Source organism: Phyllostomus discolor, chromosome 1, assembly GCF_004126475.2.
Source record: "Phyllostomus discolor isolate MPI-MPIP mPhyDis1 chromosome 1, mPhyDis1.pri.v3, whole genome shotgun sequence".
Classification (NCBI taxonomy): Eukaryota; Metazoa; Chordata; class Mammalia; order Chiroptera; family Phyllostomidae; genus Phyllostomus; species Phyllostomus discolor.
Window position 1 is genome coordinate 209,505,437 of NC_040903.2, and position 24,128 is coordinate 209,529,564.

Genomic DNA, 24,128 nt, shown 5'->3' on the forward strand with positions numbered 1-24,128 from the left:
ATTAATTTCTTAACCCCGGAGGGCTAAAATTTTGATGCACAAGCAGCCAAGGAAGAAAACAAACTAAGGGTTCAAACGTTTGCCTTCATGATCCACTTACTAACATTCTTGAGGTTTTCTTCATCTCCAAAACAAATGTTGGTGTATTTAAGAAGGATTATTGACTTACTAGACGTATTAAATGGCTGACATGCAGTAAAACCTTCCACCACATCATGTGTTCATGCAACCTGAGCCCCAAGGACCGGAAAACAAGTCCAGGTGAATAACCTTCCGTAGTCCATCAGAATCGGTTAGGGCAAGAACCGCTGGACATGAACTGCTAGCTCGCTTCCTCCCTGGCTGCGCCAGCGTTACTCCCTTGAACCACCACACGCCCTCCTCCCATCTGTCTGCCAGGGGTGAGTCAGGGCCCTAGCACCTCCCACACTTCTCTAGTGATGGCGACAGAAGTCCATCTCTCCCACTTCGCTGTGACCTTCTCAAGCCTCGGACCCTCCTCAGGCCCCCCACATTAGCCCATGACGTTCCCTGCCAACCTCACAGATGATTCCCACTTCCCTCCTCCCAGATGCACCTGCTGTCCGCCCCTCCCTCTCTCCCATGGCGCCTGTGCTAACAAAGGAGCCCTCTCTGTCCAAGGCCAGTCCCTCCACCCGTGTCTGGACTCTCAGCCCGCCTCCTACAGGGCTCTCCCCTGCACCCTCTCCATCCTGTTAGCATTCGCACCTGCACACGCTTAAGCCTCCCCACTGAAGCCAGTCTCCCCCCACCCCCCTTTCTTCTCCTAGTGTCCTCTTCCCCCCACCGTCTAACTTCTCAGAAGACTTGCCAACAAACACTATCTCCATGGCTCATCACCTACTCATCTCCCTTAAGAATCCCGCTATTCCTCCCACCACTGCGCCAACACAGCTCTAAGTCAAAGCCGACAGCTCCCTGGTCCCTAATTCCAAAGGGGTTTTCTTACAGCTTCTCTTGACCACAGAGAGCCGCAGGCTCTCCACACTTTTGACCTCTCCCTACCTTCCTGACATGAGTCTTGGCTTTGGTTAACGCCCCACGCCTGGCATTGTTATGCACTTTTTGGCCATAATCTCAACTGCTGACACTTGTCCACAAGTGGTACATGTGTTCACTTAATAAATACTATGAATGAATGTGTCTTTGGATCCTTCCAACCCCACTTTGCTATGTAGGTTATTTCAGAGACGAGAAAAATCAGTCCCGCAGTCCAAAGTGATTTTGTGAAAGATCCCACAGAAAGGGCCAACCAAATCCACCTCTCAACTTCCTTCCAGCACAGCCAGCACACGTTCAAGTTAAAAATAGTCGAATGCCACATCTTAGAAAACACGAAGACACTGAAGACGTGACTTGATTATCTTGCAGAAACTCCAAGAGCCCAGTGATGCATAATATCACCTTTGAACTTAAAAGAAAAAAAAAGTCTTATAGCTAATGTAAAGCATCTAATAAACTGTTCGTACTTCGCATTTCCAGGGCTCACAGCGCATCCTCACAGCAGACATCCGGTGAAGACATTAGCTTCAGTAGTGGATCAACGGCTGTTATAAACAACATGTGTAAGTCATTTCTCCCCTTCTAAAGAAAAAGTCAGCAGCTGTTTGCTAAAAAATCTTTTTTTTTTATTGTGGATGAACACATGGCCAACTCACATATATCATTTTTATTTGGAGTTTTTTTTCCCCCCTGCCTTGCAGTGCTCCTGAGAAATTCAGATATGCATTGACTTCAGCTGTACAAAACACAGCCCAATCTTATAGCTGGGTTGCAAATTTCCCACATTTAGTTATTTCCCCAAAAATCAAAAGGCAACTTAGCAATTTTGAGTACTGAAACCTTAAGTTTAAAAAAAGTAAACACTGGGAAATCATCACAAATGTCAGAACATTGAAAGTGCCATTACTTTTCCCATAGGAATTATAACATAAATATCAAGCGTCACTGCCTTGATCCTTACAAAATTAGTATTTTGGTGGAAGAGGTTTCTGGTACTCTGACACGTGAAAAACTTCATTAGCTTTAGCAATCAAATTCAAGTGCTTCGAATTGGATGAGTAGCACTTTCTCAGTAATTTTCATCACTCCCCACCCCTGAAGAGTTTTTTATTTTCCACCTACTGATTTACATTAACATTTACATTAACATTAACAGGTTAAAATGAACTGGAGGCTTTATTTGGGGGGCAGGGGAATATTAAATATTTTAATTGGCTGATTGTAAGGAAGTTCCTTCTTCTCATGTTTTTTTGTTGTTTTTTTCCTTTTAAAGCAATAATGGCTTGAACTAAAACTCAACCAACCATACAATACAGAATTGTACTGAAAATGTCACATTCAACGTCTGGCTGGATTTTCTCTCACAGTATTGAAAGCCATTGGGAATGTTGTGAAAAACTGTGGCAGCTAAAGCAAAGTTCAACCACAAAGTCTCCTAAGTTTGCAGAGAAGTAAACAGTGAAATTGCTGCAGTTTAAAATATTGCAGTATAGTTCGTTAGCAGTGCCCTATTGCTGACATTAGAATTACATGCTTCATCACTCTGTGGCTACTAAAAAGATTCCTTGAGCGGACGCAGATGGTCCATCTCTTACACAACTTAGTTGCAGAAAAGGATGAGTTATGTCTGGTTTAGATCAACAAACACTTAGTGTGCATACCAGGGAGCTATAGTTTCGACGATGACACAGCTGAAACATGAGGTACTGCAGCTTCGGTCCAAGGTCACGGACTTCACTGACTAGCAGCCACGTAAGGTCGTGCAGTGACACTCAGATACGCAATCTGCACACAGCAGCTTTCAGACTCATGTTAACCTATGGGGCAAAGGGGGAACAGGCTGTTTTGAGCAGGGAAGGAAATACTGGATGTGTCATAAAAGGCATTTAAAATCTGATGACATGCTACTCAAATGCCCACTACTTAAATCTTAATTTTCAAAATAAAAGAAAAATTTTTGCATTTTCTACTTCTCCAAAATGAAGGATCACGTGTCTTTTTTTTTTTTTTAACTTAGAACTTTTATTTCAGATGCTCCACACTGAAATGAAACTTCAATGGCAAGCAGCAAATAATTGAGGATGGTCAGTGAAAACGTCTTTGAAAGGATCGTGTAAGACCCCAGGGTCATAATTCCATGAGAGAAATAACAGGTAAAACAGACGGGAGGCAGTCGGACAGTTCTAATGTAGAACCGGTACGACCGCTTCCTTTCACACGTGCGAGAGACAGAACGGCAGTATAAATAAATTAGTCAAGGAGACACGACATTGTGAAGCAGCAGTGCCTCGGTTACAAGTTCTCCAGGAAAACCAGTTTTACCCATCGATACATCAAGATCTCCACTCTCCCAAACACAGTAGAAAGTGTCGAGTTAGCCACAGCAAAATTTACAGATAATCAAATGTACCCAGGCCGGGGCCGGGGCTATTTACATATTTGGATTAGTATCATTTCACATTTCCTTGTTATACAGATGTTTCTGCTTTAAAGGCATGTTGAAATTTACAAAATTTCCAAGAAATGTCTTTAAATATACAACATCAACAACGAATACAAACGGGAACATCCTGATCGAGTTCCGAGTCAGGATTTTTCATGATGGGCTTATAAAAAATTGAAGAGACACCCCTTTATTCTGGCGTCCCCAACACCTCGCGCTGGCGTCGGAGCAGCTCCCCCGCGCTCAGAGAGCGGATGGCAACCCCGAGACGGGGTGGAGGGTCACACGGAGTGATATTGCTACTTGTAGTTTCGTAAATGCAGCTGTACGACTTCACGCTCATACGCAAGTTGTGTGAGAAAGCCATTAGCTTTCACACGACACCCTACAAAGACACCTCAGCTCGCACCACCAAATCGGGGACCGACAGTGCGCACCTGTGGATACCATGCACGCCACCCTCCGGACGGGTCTCAGGGCGCTGCACTGAGGGAGGAAGTCCGTCTCAAAAGGTTACGTCCTGCTGGATGGCACTCACACAGCGCTCTTGAAGTGACAGCGCCCTGGACACGGCAGAGCACTGGGTGGCGGCCAGAGGTGGGGCCCAGGGGAGGGGACAGCCCGAGGGGTCACACGTTGCACCTGTGCCGTAGTGGCGGGTCACGCGGGTCGCACGTGATGAAACTGCACAGAGCCCGGCACGCACACCCCCACCCCGGGACACCCGCGCGCTCCCAGGGCCGGCGCCCGTGCGCACGAGCCCTCTGAGGGCCGCTGACACGCACTGCACGTCCGCCTTCTGCACTGGGCAGATCAGCCACTGCTAGTTTCTTTTTCCTTTCTTTTTTGGCAAATCTCTTGGTTATCTTTAAAAGAGAAAACATAGGTTTTTACTAGCCTAAATGAGTTTGAAAATCAGAGAAAAAAATTAAAAGTTGATATATAGCTACTAGTATTTTTGTCTTTTTATTTTTCTATTTCTGTTAAGATAAAAAAATCAAATGCTTCTAGCATAAATTGGGTCAAATCAGAGAAGGAAAAAAGCAGTAATGTAGCAAACATTTCCTCCTGTGACACCTGCAATTTCTAAAAGTATTAAGAATATCTTTATTAAATTTAGAGAAAATACAAGTGCAGACAAATACATGACTTTTTCCGAAAGGCCACTGTGTGATCAAGTGCATCCACGTAGTGTGTGTTCACGGTCCTTTAAAGTGCTAGGTCTGTCCCTCCCGGCCGGAGCGCCGCCTACTGCTTCAGAAGGTCCTTCAGGACGACCCCGGCACTGTTGTCCGGCGACACCGGCAGGGGCGTGAACGTGGGCAGCACGTCCGAGATGGGCTTCAGGAGGAGGTGCGCCGGCCCGCCGGGCCCCGCGGGGTTCACGAGCGGCACGGCCGCCGAGCGGGTCACCAGGAACGGGTTCACGTCCGCTCTCCTGCCAGACCGGGGCTCTGTCACATCTGAACGACAAAACGGGAATCGTTTAGTCCCCTCCAGGTTATGGAGTCAGCACTACACGTGCGTTTCAGGCTCCCGGGCTTGGCCCCTAAGTAAATGTAATTCATTGTGCCGCTGGGTTCTGGGCCCAGTAAGCAGGGTCTATGAAATACGGAAGAATGAAGGCCGAGAGAAAGGACGGGAGGAAGGAGAGGGGACAGAAGAATATGTGACTGAATCCTACTTCATTAAACACATTAATATTCCCGTTTTACATTTACATACAAGTCATAGAACTGATAAACGTCATTCACTATCGAAGGGGAACAAAAGTTTTACTGTTGAGGACACTGATTGTTAAGCTGGTAATTAAGAAAAAACCCAGAAAGAACCTGAGCCTCTCCCCCTTTCCCGCCCCAGGGGCGCGGAGGTCTGGCCCTCGCCCCGGCAGCCCCCTCCAGTGGAGCTCGGTGAGTGGGCGGGCTCGGGCGGGGCCTGTCAGCTGGACAGCCAGCGCCTCAAGGTGTCTGCCTCAGTGTGTCCGAGCGGCCAGCGAGGGTCTTCCCGCATGCGTGCCCACTCCTCCTCGTCCGCGTGCGCAGCCCACCCTCACTTCGGAAATCTCAGAGCCTATCCCAGCCCTGCTCCACGGTCCGAGATTCTGCAACACGCCCAGTGTTGCCTGTCTTTGGAATGTTCATGCTTATGTGCATTCCCCATGCACACACATTAGAAATCTGATTTTCTCCTGTTAATCCGTCTCTGTTAATTTGGCTGGTTGGCCCCGATAAAAGAACACAGAAGGTGAGAAGAAAGTTATTCTTTTTTAGCTCCCACACTACAACCACGTTTTAAAGAGCATCGTCTAAGTCACAAGGCAGACTCTCTACCTACCCACCTGAAAGGTGAAGGACTTCAGAACTTGCTTTTCCTCAAACAATTACGATAACGATGAAAACAACTGGCACCCACATTACGATGCTAACAATTAAGTTTATATTAACTTACCAAACGAAAACAACACACTTATTACATTAGCTCAGCAGTTTTAACCTTTTGCACTCATGGCACACACTAAGTTCTGAAGTTCCTAATTACTGAAGTTCTGTGGCACACCAAAAAAATATTTTGTTTGCCAATCTGACAAAAAATAGGTATGACTTTGGTTCATTCACCCTGGATGACTGTCGCTGTGCTGGCTGTGTCATTTCTGGCTGGTGATCTCAGGGGAAAGCGGTCGCACCCCCGACTGAGCAGCCAGGGGCTGCGCGCATTAAAACTCCTGTGGCGCTCCGGGTGGAAATCGCTGCGTTACCCGATCATCTCTTAGACATTCAGAGGTTTGAAAACAATCGTCAATTAGATTATTTCTCTAGAAAGTTAGGCTGAACAATTAGTTTTCATTGGAACAGGTGTTCGGTTTATGCCCAATGTCTCACTGTATGGAGTTCGGCTTCAGCACCCAAGACCTCCAACAATTCATTGTTCAGTGGTGAGCAACCTCCGTAAAGACCCTCAGAAACAGTGGGATAAAAAATTATGTGGCACATGTTCACCTCCACACCATTCGCTTCTGGGCAGATCTTTCAACATGTAAGAATGCTGCCCGATGTTCCTGGATGTCTAAGCCAGTTTATCAAACTGCTCTTATAATAAATGTTACTAACATGCTAAGGTTTGGGTATTGAACATAACACTTAGATTTTCAGAGGGGAAAAAATCTTTCTCTAACTGTAAACTACACTTCCCCGATTAGAAAAAGTGCCATTCGTGGGAAAGGAAAACAGGTAACTGGGCGGAGACTCACCACCTCACCACCTCTTCCGAGAAGAATACCAGTAAGTCCAAGTGGCTTATACAGACAGAGAACAATTACACCAATACACAAAGGGAAGGTGTTTCACATTGTTTAAATCAACTAAAGCAATTACGTATCAGGTCGCCACAGAACATATGAAGCCAAAATATAACGTCTTACTGGAATTTTGGAAGAAGCTATTGTACATTTTCAAAAACACTATAAAAATTTAGTATCACTGTAAAACATAATCATAAATTAAACAGTTAAAAGTTAACAGTTATGAGTAGAACATAATTATAAATTAAACAGTTAATTAAAACCAAAAATAAGTGTCTGGTTTTACCTTTATAACTTTCTGGTACATTTGTATTTAGTTTCCTCCTTGGTGAATCTAAAGGTTTCATGTCATGAACAGAAAGCCTTGGTGGTGGGATGGATGGATGGGATTCTGTTTCTAGAAATTTAACAAAAAGCTCTGAAAAAGACTAAGAAAAAACATTTGGTTTATATTAGGCAGATACTAAAATTGCATTCACTACCACTCAGAAAATATACTAACTACTCTAAATATTAAAAACTAATCATGTCATCTGAATCATTTTTTATAAATAAGCTTTATGAATAATTAAAAGTGCTAGCACTTTAGTTACACAGGTACAAGTGAAGCCTTTAACTTAATTAGTCTTTGATGACAACACTTCATAAACCTGTAGTCGGAATCAGCCACATGCTACAGTCATTTTAATAACTGTTTACACAGACATGAAAACTTGTATTGACAGAAAACAAGTATTAAACTTCTATTTTTCTAAAGTAACACCCAGCCAATGAATAGAGCCAAAGCTCATGAGTAATTTGGTCAGATTAAAACATCGTAGTGCTGACCCTTCCTTTACATTTTATGCTATTCAATTTAAACTACTTAATTATTATTTGTAATTAAAAATAAATGACTTAAATAACAAAAATATAAATATATAATTATGTTTATGTAGTCAAGTATATAAATTCTTTCAAATTATCCAAAACCGTAAATGTTATGCCATTCGATTTAAAATAGGGTTTTGTTGTTAGCTACCTGTAAGTAGGTTACATACTCTCAGTTCCCTCTTTATTAAAAATATAAAATTAGGCCCTGGCTGGCATAGCTCAGTGCATTGAGCATGGGCTGTGAACCAAAGTGTTGCAGGTTCGATTCCCAGCCAGGGCACATGCCTGGGTTGCAGGCCATAACCCCCAGCAACCGCACATTGATGTTTCTCTCTCTCTCTCTCCCTCTCTTCCTTCTCTAAAATAAATAAATAAATAAAATCTTAAAAAATAAAAATAAAAAAATAAAGAGACTCCCCATTCTCCCTCACAGTGCTGCTCAGTTCAGCTGGTGCTCGTCTCGAGCCCACCACAGATACGCCGGGCACCGCCATTCATGTCCGCTCCCGGCCCCTCCCGCCGGGATGGAAGCTCCCAGGGGGAGCGGGCACTCTGGGGCCGCCTGCCCGTGCTCGGGACAGCTGGGCACAAAGCAGACACCCACTGGACTCACTGGCTCAATGACAGGCAGATCCTACATGCACGAAATAAAACCTCCGCCTTCAAGAACCTCATAATTTAGTAGGAAGACAAAGGACTGTGTGCCTGCAGTATCAATAATCAAATACAAGTAAAAATAGTTAATATTTTGAAAATAGAAGCACTATATAAATAAAAAGCTAAAATAAAACCTATATGCAATAAACTTATTAAAGCTGCCTTATTATCCTTAAGCTAATTATGTTTCTGGATCTCAGCTTCCAAAACTCCAAGTAAAAGGGCTACATGAAATAACCTGAAAAAAGAAACCTGAGGCTTTGAAAGCGAATGTGACGCACAGGCGCCCTGCCACCCCTCTGCCGCCCCTGCTCAGCGAGAGCAAAAGCAGCGCTTACACTGTTGAACACGTTTGGCTGGCTGGGCCTCAGAGGCGTGTTGGGAACACTTTTCGATCCTCCTCCAAGCCACCCAGACACCCATCTGGTCACGCCGCCCTGATCTTCATTCAACAACTGCAAAGTTATTTGAGAACAGAAAAGGGTTATCAGTACAAGAAAAGAAAAAATAAGAACCATTTTTACATGATTTCAGAGGGCAGCCAAACATGCTTTTCAGGTCCAATTCCTAATAAACGTTCCCCCCCGCCCCGAGAGCGGCTACAAGTACAATGGAATGTCCTCCCAAACTCTATCTTGACTACAAGTTGAGGACTGTCACTCTCAAAATTCAGCAGTCTGATAAACGAGATGGAAAATAAGTTACGAAATACTTAATCTAATATTATACAAACCAAGCAAGTCCACCCTTCACTGTAGTATGAAATGGTTCCATTTTCACATTATTGAAAAAATTCTGCCAGGAAAAGTTACGCAACACGGAGGAAGAAAATGTGCACGAGGCCACCGTCTCCACTGTGAACGCGTTGGGGGTGGCGCCTGTCGCGCCGTTACCTGCTCCAGCTCCTCCTTTTTGATGCCCAGGATGCTGCCCATCAGCCGGAAGACCTCGTGGCGCTGATTCTTTGGTGTGTGGAAGTGTCCAATGAAGAGGTTTCTCATCAGGACTCTACACAAATGGAGGCAGAAACAGCTCAAGCTTACTGAGCAAGCTATCCCAGTATTTAGGGCATTGAAATAATAAACACTAAACATATGACTATTTAATTATACATAATCACTGTAAAAGGCACTAAACAATAATATATTTTGAAGTAACACTTAAAAAAAGTCTTGCCATCTCTAATTACGACTATTTCGAACAACCCGAAAGGTGTACGCCCGAAGCATCACTTACTAGCCACCCACGAACTTCAACCCCATGACCAGCTGAGACGGTGACCGTCAGTAACACTCGGTGACTGCCCTGGTGTCGCCCCTAAAAGGACACTTCAGATCACTCTCCCCCGACCTCAGGTGGTAATGACAGTTTGTAGGTGTAATGGTTATGCTCGTATTTCCCCATTCACACCTACTTAAATTTGCTGATAATATGGAAGTCTTTAAAATATTTATGATATACTACATATACACCTGGATTTCATACATTTGAAGTCTAGATCCAATATATTTGAACAAAATACGTTCCTTTAAAGACAATAAAGAGAATGGTAAGAATACACTTTTTATTTTACAAGAGTGGTGATATTGTAACTCTTCCATATGGTTTTAAGGAAAATAATTTGAGCTGGAAAACTCTATTTAAAAGCCAAGAGAAGAGAAGCTATTCTACTGACCCCTTATTAAAACTACCTACGTCTCATCACTGTGCAAGAAAAAGTCTTTAAAAAACCGAACCAGACACGCCCACCCGCACGCACAGGTTTTCACCATGAAAGGCCCCTCAGACAACACACGGAAGGTAAAAGGCAGGCGTACTTGTCTACTTTTCCTTCTGTGCTGTTTACCAGGTGCATCAACTTCTTCTGTGCATCGTCCAGCATTTCCTGTCGGAGCTCATCTGTTTGAAAACATGCGAAGGAAGACAGTCGTTAGCTGATGAAACAGTCTGGATGAGTGTGTGATGCGACTTCAGAATCTTCACCGTGAATTCTGAATATGTGCGCTTACTCCGATGAGGGACATTCGATTACTTCATCTCACCTCTCCTTAGGTTCAGTGAACTAGGTTTGCTGGTACAGAAATGACCTAGAAGCCAGAGGACGCATTAATTCATATGGTTTAGCCCCAATAAAGTAATCTGTTCTTTAGCAGAAATTTTATAAACCACCCAAAGTTTTTCATTCTCTTCAGAAACTTAGTAGCAAAGAAGAGATTTTCACCGCTGCTTCCTTGCCTGAAACATTTCCAGAGAAATGTTAAATGGGAAGAAATAGAAAGGACAATTTTAGATTTTCCTTTTTTCCATTTTCCTGGCTGGACTCTGCTTTTCGGTGAGCTAAGAAAAGTATCACAGCTAAGACCATGGCTCAGGATGTAGCTGATACGGCGAATTCTTGGGTAAATTGCAAAATATAATTCGTATCACTGATTCTAGTATACTGGTCAAAATACTATAATTTAGGGCTGATTCAGAAGGATGTTTGGACTATTTTAAAATTCTTGCTCAACAAGGAAGCAAAATCTGTAAAATCTTTGGTGGAATGGTTCGAGTTGGAGCAATATTAAAAGCAGTCTAGAATTTCAACAGGAAATGCCCTGTTCCCAAACTCAGCCACGCCGCGGGGCCAGGGGTTCCCAGACTGAGGGGCGCTCAGCCAAACCCCTGGAGTTCACACCTAGGGCCTCAGACATGGGCGGCGTGACCTGAGGGAGATGCTTATTACCTTCGAGACAGATCATGAATTTCACTCTGGAAGAAGCGGAGAAGACTGCTTTGCAGCAGAGCTCTGTATTTTTAAATCAAGAGACACACCCACAGGAGACGCTCTGACCTCTTTCCACAAACTTACTGCTTTACATTGCATTTCCCATAAATAGCTGGAAACGAGTTCTCTTATCAGAGATGTGACTTGCAAATATTTCCTCCCATTCTGTGGGCTGTCATTTTGCTATTTTAAAAAAGATTTTATTTATTTATTTTTAGAGAGAGGGGAAGGGAGGGAGAAAGAGAGGGAGAGAACCATAGATGTGAGCGATAAGCACCAACTGGCTGCCCTTCGTGTGTGCCCTGACGGGTAACTCAGGCATGTGCTCTGACCAGGAATCGAACCTGCAATCTTTCCCTTCACCAGACAACCGAGCCACACCCGTCAGGGTTCATTTCACCTTCTTGATGGTATCCTTGCAAGTACAAATGTTTTTAATTTTGTTGAAGTCCCAGTTTATTTTTTCTTTTGTCACTTGTGCTTTCAGGGTCACAGCTAAGAAACCGCTGCCTGACTCAACGTCACAAAGATCTGTTCCTATGCTTTGTCCTGGAAGTTTACAGCTGTAACTCTAAGGCGTGCGTCTGTGACCCACCTGGAGTTACCTTTCTGTGCACGGTGCGGGGCAGGGGCCCAACCCCGGCTTGTGCACGTGGACAGACGTCCAGCCGTTCCAGCGCCACACGGAGCCCTTGTTCAAAATCTACTGACTTACACAGGAGCATGGTTGGTCCCGGACTTTCGAGTCCCGCTGCAAGACTCCTATGATTTTTCTTCTGCCCGCAAAGCTCTTTTCCATTGGCACTGCCTATTAGCTCCTGGCCGCCCTTCCCGTCTTAGCTCCTAGGTCGCTTCCCCCAAGAAGCTTCCTCTGACCCTCACGGACTGAGCCAGGTCTATCTGCTTTATGTTTTCATCTCGTCCATACAATGCCTGAAATTCTGACTTACATACAGTACTAAACGTATAGACAAAAGGCCCAGTTTGGCTATGGGTCTTCTAAATTGCGAAAATCTGAATTGCAAAATATAATTCATATAATAGGCTAATTTACCAAAATAGAGATGGTTGCCATAACCATATTATAAAAGTGAGGTCTGTGTTCGGAAAATCTACTACAGTTTCCTTTCCCGTCTTTCCAATAAGAAATTTAGGCTTGGGCATCAAAAAAGGGGGGTGGGGGAGAACGAGAATACTGTCGAAGCCGGAGTCGGTAGCAGACACCGCAGACTCTCAGTGAGCACCACACTGCCGCCCCGGGGCCTCTTCTGGCACCGCATTCCCAGCCCGGACGGGACTCCCGGCCAGGCTCTCTGGAGTGAATCGCCCGTCCCATCAGGAGCCCCGGGCAGAGCCAGGGGGACGACGGGCCGGTCTTGGCTTCTCCTCGGCCCCCAGGCTGCGGACAGGGAGCAGGAGCGGAGGCCCAACTTCCCTGTGCGCCTGCTTTCCCTTCCTTCCCTGAGGTTTCCTTTCTCCTCTCTGCTTTCTTCTACAATTAATGATTTTTTTAATATTGATTACGTATCAAAATGACAGCATTCCTGGCATACTGGGTTATATGAAATATATTATTAAAGTTAATTTCACCCTTTTACCTTTTTAGTGTGGTCACTGAGAAATTTAAAATTATACATGTGACTTGCATATTATTTGATAGCACGGCTTTGGAGCATAACCAGGATATAACCACTGCACACACTGTCTCTTATTGAAAAAGTAAAAACTGAATGATGGACATATTCAGAGTAAAATTCACAAAGCAAAGAGTTGATTCAAGTAAAATCAGAAAAGTATAACTTTATGAAAAACTGATCAAGAAATCTGTCTTTATAATCAAGTTTGTCAAAAATGTTTTCTTGATAAAAATTCATGAATATTGGTGTAAACTTGATTAAAAATCTGTGTTCTGCCCTAGCCAGGGTGACTCAGTTGGTTAAAGCACTGTCCCATAAACCAGAGGGCTGCAGGTTCGATTCCCGGTCAGGACACAAGCCTGGGTTGTGTTTGGTCCCTAGTTGGGGTTCGTGCAAGAGGCAACTGATTGATGCTTCTCTCTCACATTGACGTTTCCCTCCCTCCCTTTCTCCCCCTCTTCCTCCATAAAACTAAACTAAAAAAAAAAAAATCTCTGCATTCTGAAAGGTAGGGTCCAAACATCCCGAAGGCCAAAATACCAGGGTCAACATCCCTTACACTCCTCATCAGACTACAGCTGGTCCCGAGCTGGTGTGCCAGAACGCTGGTCACTGCCCATCCTGCGGGCGTGCACAGGGCTGTGTCAAACGCGAGCAGTGTTTGCACGTGTTCTGGTGCTGACGTTCAGAAAACACCCTCCGGGTCTGGGGAGGAGGCTGGAAGGCCGGCATTAACTAGGAAAGGGTTAGGAAAGTCAGTCAAGTTCCTGCAGAGCTTCTTCCAGGCACCATTACCTTCCTCCCTTCAGAGATGCTGAATATTTCTCCATAAAACTGAACATTAATTCAAACCACAATTTGAAATCAGAACTGTATTTACACAGGCAGGAAAAAATATGGTTATTCAGAAAGGGGTTTTTAGCCAAATACAATATCCCTGTGAAATAATCTAAGATGCCAAAAAAATACTTTGGAAGTTAAAAAAAGAGAGAGAAGGTGGGGGTGGGGGGACCACAAGGGGGGGCGGGGGGAGGACCGCAGAGGCGGGCAAGGGGGCACACTTTCAAGCTGAGCAACAAAGCAGCTGAGGTTTCGTGGAGCTGAGGGGAAGAGTTACTATGAGGACGTCCTAAAACCCGCCCGATCAGACTTCTCTGCAGCACCTGGGGACGGTGCAATGACCATCCTAACTTGATTCAAAAATCCAAGAAACAGACCAGCACGTCACCATTTCACATTTCATGTGTGATTATTAACACTGCACTCTAACACGGTCTTCAGAGAAATGGTGAAGTTAGGTCACGCTCCTTACGAAGTCATGTGGCAATTTCATGACTACGCTCTCTTGGACCGGACTCGGTCCGCTGAGACCGTTGCCCGACTGGGAAGAGAATGGTGGTCGCAGTGGGGCTCCGGAGACAGGAGACCCGAGTAGGAGTCGTGGTCCTGTCACGAGACGTGGAGAGCAGCCATGGTTCTGTCACCAGGGCCAGCCCCCGCTGCCTGTTCTGTAAAGCGAGCATGCCCATCTCAAAGGATTCTAGAGAGGCTGAGTGGTTAACTACGACTCTTCTGAACAGGAAAGTGCTGGAGGAAGCGTTGGTACTCACTCATCTGATTTCTTAAAATATCACCTTTAATCTAGCCCTAACCAATATCAATAGTATGTATCGCTTTGGTTGACATTAGCATGGATATCTGTTCCTCCATTTTGCCTTGGCATCTTCATGAACCAACGCAGAGGCATCAAAAGAAGGAGAAATGTTAGAAAGATGACTCTGTTCACAGATAGGTCAGTAGAGAAACCGGGTCTTTGTCTTACATGAGCTGGCTACCTAAAAGATCAATTTCAATCTAATACAGTAAATCTGATGTAAGAAAATCTAGTCCTTTCATTTAACTAAGTGTCATCAAAGCAAAAGAGAGAAATTAGATGGTCCTTTTATTAGAGAATTTCAACTTATACAAGATCACTGCCATCATAACACCAAACAGTATTTTCAAAAGGCACCTGACACTTATTTACATTGGAAGATAAGACGTATTTGCTTTGTCTCTTAACCACTTCGTTCCACCCTGTCCGCCAGAACTTCGGGTGCAGAGTCCACAGCGCGCACTGTCTGGCTCTCCACAGTCGCGCCTTCTACCAGATCGGGGTCAGCGATTCAGCGGAAGTGACAATGCTGAGGTCTACAGGGTTACCCGTGAGTTAAGTCCAAGTTACTATGTGCATCTGGGAGAGATTTTATATACATTTTTGACATAACCAGGTCAAATTTATTTTCTCTCTACCCTCTTCCTTCAATCCTCTAGTATGAATTCTGATATTCGGTACTGTATTTTCCATATCAAAACAAGAATATTTTAATATGAGTCAAGTTATATTTAATTTCTAAAGGCTCACATAGCCAAGCACATCCCTTCAAAACGGAAGGCGACCCATCAGTGAAAAGCGAAGGCATTACAGTAACTTTGGCACTTACTGTCACCAACACTGCAGAAAACACTCTAATGAGAGAAGGCTCTCTAGGCTGCAGACTGCCTGGACCTTAAACCACTTCTGAAAGCTTTCTGTCACAAATCAGCACGCCATGTTCAGGCCACACAGGTGTTTAGAAGCCTGGAATCACGTGTCACGCTGGAAAGGCGGAATGGCCCCCGGCTGGGCGGCTCAGCCGGCCGCAGCACTGCCCACGCGCCACACAGCTGCAGCTTCGCGCCCCCGGGCAGGGCACACGCCTGGGCTCCACGTTCCATCCGTGGTTGGGGCATGTGTGGGAGGGAGGCTACCAATGTTTCTCTTCCACATCAATGTTTCTCTCTCTCAAAATCAACAGACATGTCCTCGGGTGAGGATTTTAAAACTCTGGAATAACTCACATAAAAGCCTACATTTCTGGGTCTCGTGAAAGAGCTGAAGACCGGGCCACACTGGGCCCCGTTCCTCTGTGGCAAGAGTTGAGTGGGGCTGAGCATCTGCTGCCCCTGCAAGAAACTCCAATTCATCACGGCCTCTGCTCAGTCCGACCTGCTCTTCTGGGTTACCCTTAGCGTCCCAGACCACAATCTGTGTTTGTGATCCACACTCAACAGTGTTTCTTCTCACAGCAACCACTCCCCACTCTGTCCACTCAGCACTCCACGCCAACGCCACACACACGTGTGCACATGCATCACTTTGGTCATTGCTAGTTCGCTAGATCTTTAGCCGGCTTCCAGATTATGTCACACACTTTCACATGAATTCCTCCCTGCGTCCAGAATGCCCTTCCCCGACCCCGTCTGCTCAGTGACACCTCCTCATCACTTACGTGAGGTCAGCTGTGTCTTCACTAGCCCTTCCCCATCCGCACCGCCGTCACCGAGTGTGAGGGACCGCCCCTTCCTTCGGGAACAACCTGCTGCACGGGTGGAACTACCGGCAGCCTGCCCCCACCTCTGTAGCGCTAGCGCCTGTTTTAGTGCTGGGTAACACACAACAGCAAACGATGGACTTTTGATAAATAAATGAAAGAGTTATTGATTTTTCTCTGGGAGGGGGATATCTAGGAAGAACAGAACACAGGACAAAAGAAATATATGATTTATGCTCTGAATTACTCATCCATATGAAGGAAAATACACAAAACATATTAATTCAAAACATTCTCTTCTCTACAGAATTTCCTTCTGCCTTTATACTTGGAAGAATTAATAAAACACACATGTAAGAATAGAACCATTAAGTTAAAAAGGGCTTAATTATTTATCTAACTGATACACACTTTTTACTTAACTAAAATTTTGGCGTTGTGTAGTATACCCAGATGTTTATATCATCACAAATAATTTTTTTAACCATTTATGGCAATTCAGAAAACTGCATCTGGTATTTCTTATATGTTTCCTCTAAAATCACCACTTCTGCCAAAAACATCTATAAAGAAATCCCTCAAAAGGTTTGGGTAACAAAGCGTCTGGGAATGTATCTGGCCTGCGTTCAACAGGACATTGTATGTTTTCTTGTATAAATCATGTCCTGGAAAACGGAATGTCTTTATTTGAAATAAAAACTCTACCATCCAATACCAAAAAGTTAGTTCCATAAAAATATTTTAAACTTCTTTTATATTTGTAGTTTTAAAATGCCACAGCAGGTTTACTAGGTCTCATTTTTACGGTATTCTAGATTTTCTTTAAAGAACACTCTAAGAAAACTTTCCATTCTCAACTCAGATACTTTGAAAAGCAGTCACCAAACCTCTCTTAAAATAATATCAGTTCTGGGGCCCTGGGAGACGTGGGTACAAACCAGCAGACAGGCCAAAGGAGTTTCCCGATGCCAGAACCTGAACTGGTGTTGTTTATGAAACTTATTTTTCTCTGTGCACACAAAATTCACTCCTCTTTTGAATAATAGTCATCAAAACAAAAAGAATTTTGTACAATTTCGATTTTATCCCGTCACCTTCATTTAAGCAGGACTTCATCTCGAGAATGGTGGTAAAGAACAAGAGGTGAGAGAAGGGAGCGGGCCATAAACGCAGTAAGGAAACGTAACATCTTTCGATGGCGTGGCTGCAGTCCCGTTTCCCCAGGGTGTACGTTCCCGTGAATGACAATTCCACAGAAATGATGAGCTCTGGTCAGCTCCAAATAGTTCATGAAAGACACTGTCCTATCTGTTTCATAGAAAAATCAGTACAAGTACGGGGTGACATGTGAAATAAGTCTTTGGAACTATTTTAAAAAAAAGAGTATTTCAAGGGAAAACCTTGCAAGAATAATTTCTAAAAGGGAGGAAAGCAGTGATTCTTCTACCAGCCAACATTATCTATTAAATATAGCACCTATATCATCTTGGGGTTTTCTTCCATTGTTATTTCCCTTAGGGGGTCGGGGATGAAGAGAGTAACTTGTCACATTTTCAGGCTGAAAGCCCCGAGATTACCGATGCAGGGCTCTGCCCCAGCTCCTCCTGCCCACGGACCGCTCCTGACCCCAACGGGATTCTTGAGGAATTAAATATGCACTGTCTTACGAGCAGTGCTGTCCGTGCACCCTGGTCTTATGTTAGGAACTGGTGGTGTTTCTATGTGCTGTGTCACTTCCTTGAAAAGAGGGATCCTATCTAGTATCTCACGCAGCACTGAAAATGAAGCCAAGTATTGGTTCTCATTAATTATTTAACGCCTGATAAGGCACCTTCCTACTTTTCACACAGAGCCTGAAAACACCCTGAACTCACGAGCACAGCTGCACGTACACGGCACCAACAATTACATATTCTAAGAATGACTGGAATCATCAACTCTTTGCTGCTTTAATACCGGTATTATCCCCGATAGCTCCCTTTTCGTGTCCGACCCGACTGAATCAGCTCATTTCTGGTAGCAATGACATAATCAGCATTTCCAATGAAATATCACTTTTTAAAATCAGTTTCCTAATATTGTTTAAATGTTGAAACTTCATATCAACTAATCATCAGTCTGCAGATGCTTAGGAATAAAACAATACTTTGCCTCTACGATTCAAGGCTCTGTGTACTTTCTTGCAACAAAAGCCAATATGTCCTTTTCAAAATTGTTTCTCCTGGCAAATATTTTTGCTGTCTGGCCAAGTTTTGTGTTAAAAATAAAGTACAGTATTACGGCATCAATCAACATTTAAAGTACTTAATGATCTATGAAAGAAAATATACAGTGATTCTTTTGAAACAACCAAGCCAATCAAAGTTTTATTTATATTATCAAATCAAGAGTGCAGCTTTGAGAAAATAAAATCACACCACTGTTTAGAGATGTAAAGCAGTACCGAGCACTTAGGGAATAAAAGAACAGACTGTTAAGAGCTGTGCAGGGCAAGAACAGCCTGAAGACATAACAGAGCTGTATCTGCTCCGCTTCCCGTCTGCGCAACGCTGGCCTCTTGCCTGCCCCCCAAACGCCAGCGGTGGAAGCACAATCGGGGCTTTTTCTGTAGCGAACGCTGACTCGCAACCTTACTACACATTTACAATGAAGTTACTTGTAACTTCTTCACGTGAATAGGGGTCTAGGCCACCTAAGCCTTGTCACTGACGACCCAAATCTGAAACTGTCCCCCTGCTGCCGGGTGCGGAAGTGGGGGCCTGAACAGGCGCTGAGTAGCGCAGGGACTCTGGTCGTGGGTGTCGGCCACAGCACGTCCCAGAGTTTGCGGTCGCACCACTACCTACTGCGAACGACTCAGGGAGACGTCCAAAAGGGGGTGTGGCCTCAGACACTCCAGCAGCATGACACACAACCCTGCGCCGTCACAGACCAAGGGCTGGCTCTCAGCTCCGCGAGTTCAGTGCTACGCTGCTGTGATTCTCGGCTAGTCCCTCGGGTGCCCCGTGTGTCCACTCTGGGCTGTCCCTGTGTCTCCAGGAAACGCTGCAGCTGCACTGGCCTTCAAGACCCACTTGGGCTGTCTTCCCAGTGAACACCGCCTCCAGACATGGGCAACGGTTTCAACACTTAGGGTGCACCAGAGGAGGGCCTGTATCCCTTCAAAGGAGTTGGAGACGCACGGAACAAGTATAAGTCAGACTACACGGTGCCCTTCCCCCGACAGGAAGGAATATGGCAAACATGCTAAGAACACGGACTTTGGTCAAGGGTAAAGGATCAGAGTTCAAATCTCGGCTTCCTTGACTTATAAAATGAAACTACCGCCACCTACTTTAGAGTTGCGTGTGAAGAGTAAAAGAAAGGCAACCCAGCACACAGTACGTGTCATGTAAAATGGCCATGACACTCCATACACAACTGTCAGCCCGTGCCAGACCCCCAGGCTGGGGACCCCAGGCAGGTGGTACAAAGCGAACAGAGGACTTCCAGTTGGCCTGTAATCTGCCTCCGAACCAAGTGACCTGGAGGAAAACCACCTCGCATGACCAACCTTACTTTTTGTGTTCCCAAAAATCTCTTGTCCCCTGCCTCCCCTGGATTCTGGCTTGTCCCTTGGTACCTGACTTTCAGAGGTTCCCGCCTGCCTGCTTCCTCAGCGTCTCAGTCGCTGTTTCTGCTGTCTGACAGCATCTCTGCGGTGGCACCTCCTTCCAGTTTTGCCTGTTTCTAACTTGTATATTATTTTGGTGGCACTTCTTAATTCCTTAGTCACGTCTCGGTGTGACTGCGACTACCCAGACACCAAAAGGTGCTGAGTTTCTGGGTCCCCTTATCACCTCTGACAGCATCACATCCGTACCTGCTGCAGGCAGCCCGAGAATAGCTTCACCTTCCTGGGGACCCTTACATCAGAGATTACCTGAGGACACGCCATCTTCGTCACGTCAGAGTCAACAAAGCACTGACGAGCCACCTGATCATCTGAGGCCCAGGTGACAACCCTAGCACAGGACCCATCTCAGGGTGCTGACGGAGCTTATGACAAACCGTGCAAGCGTCAGAATGTACCGGAGGAGTGGCCTGTAGGTGGAGCGCCGTCTACAATCATAAAAACCCAGCCGCGCCCAGACACTCATTACACAAGCAGCTCCTTTTACTGGCCAGCACTCACTCGCTAACACAGCAGACGGCTTTAGGTAATCAGACGAACACGGACTGACTGGGGGGAAGTCATCAACAGAAGAAGTCAGGTCAGTCACAGCAGCCCCCTTGGTGGTCACCAGGGTGACGGCCAACACAACCTGACCGTCTCAGTGCCAAGGGAGACGAACTGGACAGCCAGCGCCAACTTACGACTCTGGTCTCACCAGGACCACATTCGAACAGAAGCAAATGGGTCATGGGGGGTGGAAACGGAAGGCGCCCACCCACGGAAGTTGGTCTCGCCCAACTTTACCCAGGCATGGGGGAAGGCACTGGCTCACTAGTGTGCAGGAAGAAAAGGAAAAGGGAAAAAACCTACTTTGTTTTTTAAGTTGTTCAATTTGTTCTTCCTTCAAATCTAATTGCTCTGTGAGTCTTGACGCCGAATCCAACGCAGCATTTGCTTCATCCAGACGCTCCTGAGGCAGGGAAGGGAATGAAAACGCAGCATGTCAGAGCTACTTCACCAACTACGGGGCTAGGACGCATCTTAGAGTCGGTCAACCCTTTCCGTTTCCGTCAGTGCGCTTGGGCAAGGTCACGCAACTGAGTGTCAAAGACGGAGCCCACGCTTCACAACCCAACACCATCTCTTAGAGGAACTGATTAGGAAAAGAGGCTGCAACACAAAAGGACACGGTGACAAACATAAAAAAGGGACAGAACAAAAGCTACAAAAAGCAGACACAAAAAGTCAAGAACGACAGCAACGAATGCTCTGAGTTTTGTAAGCCCGATGGGTGTAAACCGATGTTTCATTATTACTTTTTATTTCCCTAACTGCTAGTGAATCTGAGCCTTTTTCCTGATTACAGAATGGCCGGACCTGCTCTTCTGTGGAAGCCTCGTCACGAGCCTTGCCGTTTTCCTGCTGCGCCGTCTCCCTCCGGGCGGTCTGCGGGCGCGCACTCATCCCACAGGAGAGACGGACCCCTCGTCAGCAGCGCTGCCGCAAACATTACCCACCCCCCCGCATCTGCCCTTCGCCTGCCGACCGACCGTTTCTGCACGTGGAAGTGTTTGAACTGCACGTGGTCGAACACGCTCCCCTGTGTTCGCAGCCTTTTGCATTTGAGTCGTGGCTAGGCCCCTCCTTGCCCCTAGACTGTCCATGTGGTCTTCTAGGTTTTCTTATAGGAAACTTACTTTTGAAAATATTTACATCTTCAAAAAAGTGTTTCTCAATGGACGTATTTCTGACATCCTGGCCCCTGACCACCAAATGCCAGAAAATCCGTGCCGTCACTGAACCCCCCAGAGATGCCCCGATTTCCAGCGCCCTCGCCCTGCCACACGTGGAATTTAACTCCGCACACGGTGTGATACGGGGCCCGTTTTATTTTGTTTCATAGAGAGAGCCATTGTACCAGCAACATTCGTTAGATGATCTATCCTTTTCCCATGAAATTTAAGTTAGTTTAGTTGAGGGTGTAGTTTCTCAAATCTCTCTTGAGCTGTTTCTGAATTTCCCACCTCTTCCACTAATCTAGTCAAGATGGCACTGGTTTATGGCTCTATGTCAATGTTTAGTGCACGAGCCCCTCCTTACTGTTGTTCCGCTGCACAATTTTCTTAGCTATTCTGGAATATTCACTCATGTACGCTTTAGGTCAAGTTTTGCCATATTGAAGCAGAATGCGGTACCTTTTCCGAGGTGTCATCTTGGACAGACTATAGCCCCCAGTTATTATTCAATCACACGTAACCTACATCGTGCTGTGAAGGTATTTACAAATAGAATCAAAGCCGCTCATCAGCTTAATTTAGGGAAGGCACGTACATTATCCTGGATAATCAGGGTGGACCGGTCTCGGCTGACTGAACCAGTTGAAAATCCCTGACAGCAGGCCTGCGGCTCCCCCCACCCCCAGCCCCCGGAACAGAAGGAGTTCCTTCTGTGGTCAGCAGTCTGGCCCCTGCCCTTGCAGTTCCGTCCTGCTGGCGCCGCTCCTTCCGAACCACCTGCGGACGGCAGCCCCAGCCCGTGCCTGTGCGTCCCGCCGGCACACCCTGTGACCCCCCTGCGCTGCCTGCCAGGCCCAGGAAGCTGCTCGCGGTAGAGCTCAGAGGAGCGCATGTTGTATGTATCAACGTGTGCCTTCACACACATCATACACAAAGACTTAATATTCAAAACCCACAACACTAAGCCTTGTGTAAAAGAAGTTTAAATGCTATTTTAACCTAATTTTGCTTATATTTAATCAATTATTAAAGCTAAAACTATACTAAGATTTTTTCAAAAATTAATACTCAGATTTTGTTACTCTTTCTACCATTGTTTCATTTTTATTTCATTAATTTCAGCTTTTATCTTTACTAATTCCCTTTTGTTTCTTCTGATTAATTTTACTCCTTTTCTAAATATATGTTACATTTTAAGTTAAAAACAAACCTAGTTTAAGAAAGATGATCTGACTTTTCTATTCGAACAGTATGACCGACTAGATACTCTGCGCCCAACGGAAGCAACTAAAGGTACTGGGTAAAATACTTGTTTAAACATATTACTGAGCTGACCAGGAAGTAACCATAAATGGCCAATAAACATTAAGAGATGCTTGACCTCATTAGTAGTCAGAGAAATGCAAACTAAAACCAGAAGAAGAGAACCCTCTGCCCCTACCACATTGGCAAAAACTTAAACATATTCTTATAATGTTAAGCGCCACCAAGGACGTAGAACGAGAACTCTTACGTACCACTGGTAGGAACAAGTCGGCACAACCGCTTTAGAAAACCATGTGCCACCATCTAATAAAGTGGAAACTGCTCACACGTATCCCATGACTCAGCAATTCCAATCAAGACGCACACCTGGAAGAAACCCCTGTAACGCGCACCAGAAGATGCGGACAAGGAAGTTCGTAACCACACTGAAGACCAGATAATGAAAATATCCTCACCGATAAAATGGGTAAATAAATTATATATTCACGCAATGAACAAAGCAGTAAAAATAACGAACAGTCTGCACAGAGCAACACGGCTGAGACTCATGAACAGACTACTAAGCGAAAAAAACAAGTCTCAGGAAAATTATTCGATGTGTAGTTCAAAGTGCTGCTTATACAGAGTTCACCACTATGCCAAACCACACTGTGCACTGTTCGAAGGTGCACATCGACGTGACGAAACCGCACGAGATGACAAGGGCGGGCCAACACAACAGGCCGGACGGGGAGGTGGTGAGGGCGGAGGCGGTGAGGAAGGGACGAGAGGGGGAGGCACACACGAGGAGCCCCGAAGGACGGCGCCCCACTTCTCCCACTGGGCAGTGAGCGTGTGGGCCTTTGCTGGGTGCCTGGTCTTGTATTTTACACACGTTATCTACACACGGTTCTGCAGACACTCAGTATTTAACAATTCAGAACTGTACAGGAACTATGGCTTCACTTATTTGGAATATTAATGTACCTGAACAGCACGTTCACCACCAATGACAGGTATGCACATTTTATTTTCTGCCAGCTATCACCAGAATCTAATCAAACTTAGAAAAGTTTACCCTAAATCTAAAAGAAAGTCACTTTGTGTCATATCTCTTCATAAGGGTTCCTTTTGTTTATATTTTATATATAAATTTTTGTATGTATAAAATGTAGCATAATAAAGAAAAAACCTATCTTAAAGGATTATGCTGCAAAAAAGATCTAATGGGATATCTATTATTTCAATCCATGTGAAATAAAGTACCCAATATATTTTGTTGAAAAGAGAAAATTATAAAGTTAAAATAGTAGATTAATTTGTTTTTTCTTCCTTGATCTCTAAAATACTCATCCGTGCCCCTGAATTAAAATACCCTGCATCTCATATCTGCTGCTGGTCACTCGAGGAAAACCCTGAGGACCTTGCTCACTATGATGCC

At 45.1% G+C, this 24,128-nt stretch overlaps 1 protein-coding gene across 4 annotated transcripts in view; it reads right to left on the reverse strand.

Moving 5' to 3' along the window:
• Window positions 1–1,710: 1,710 nt before the first annotated feature.
• Window positions 1,711–24,128, reverse strand: part of TRIP11 (thyroid hormone receptor interactor 11) — a 63,261-nt gene continuing 40,843 nt past the window's right edge. For 3 of the 4 annotated variants that reach the window (XM_036013296.1, XM_036013305.1, XM_036013301.1), the window contains exons 15-20: window positions 20,577–20,676; window positions 10,112–10,193; window positions 9,188–9,302; window positions 8,633–8,749; window positions 7,051–7,192; window positions 4,448–4,929 (exon numbers count right to left, since the gene is read on the reverse strand). In XM_036013296.1, the coding sequence (XP_035869189.1) occupies window positions 4,715–4,929; window positions 7,051–7,192; window positions 8,633–8,749; window positions 9,188–9,302; window positions 10,112–10,193; window positions 20,577–20,676 (771 nt within the window). In that variant the 3' untranslated portion in view covers window positions 4,448–4,714. Of the gene's footprint in view, window positions 4,930–7,050; window positions 7,193–8,632; window positions 8,750–9,187; window positions 9,303–10,111; window positions 10,194–20,576; window positions 20,677–24,128 lie in introns of all 4 variants that reach the window. The other variant, XM_028506705.2, reaches the window with a different exon arrangement.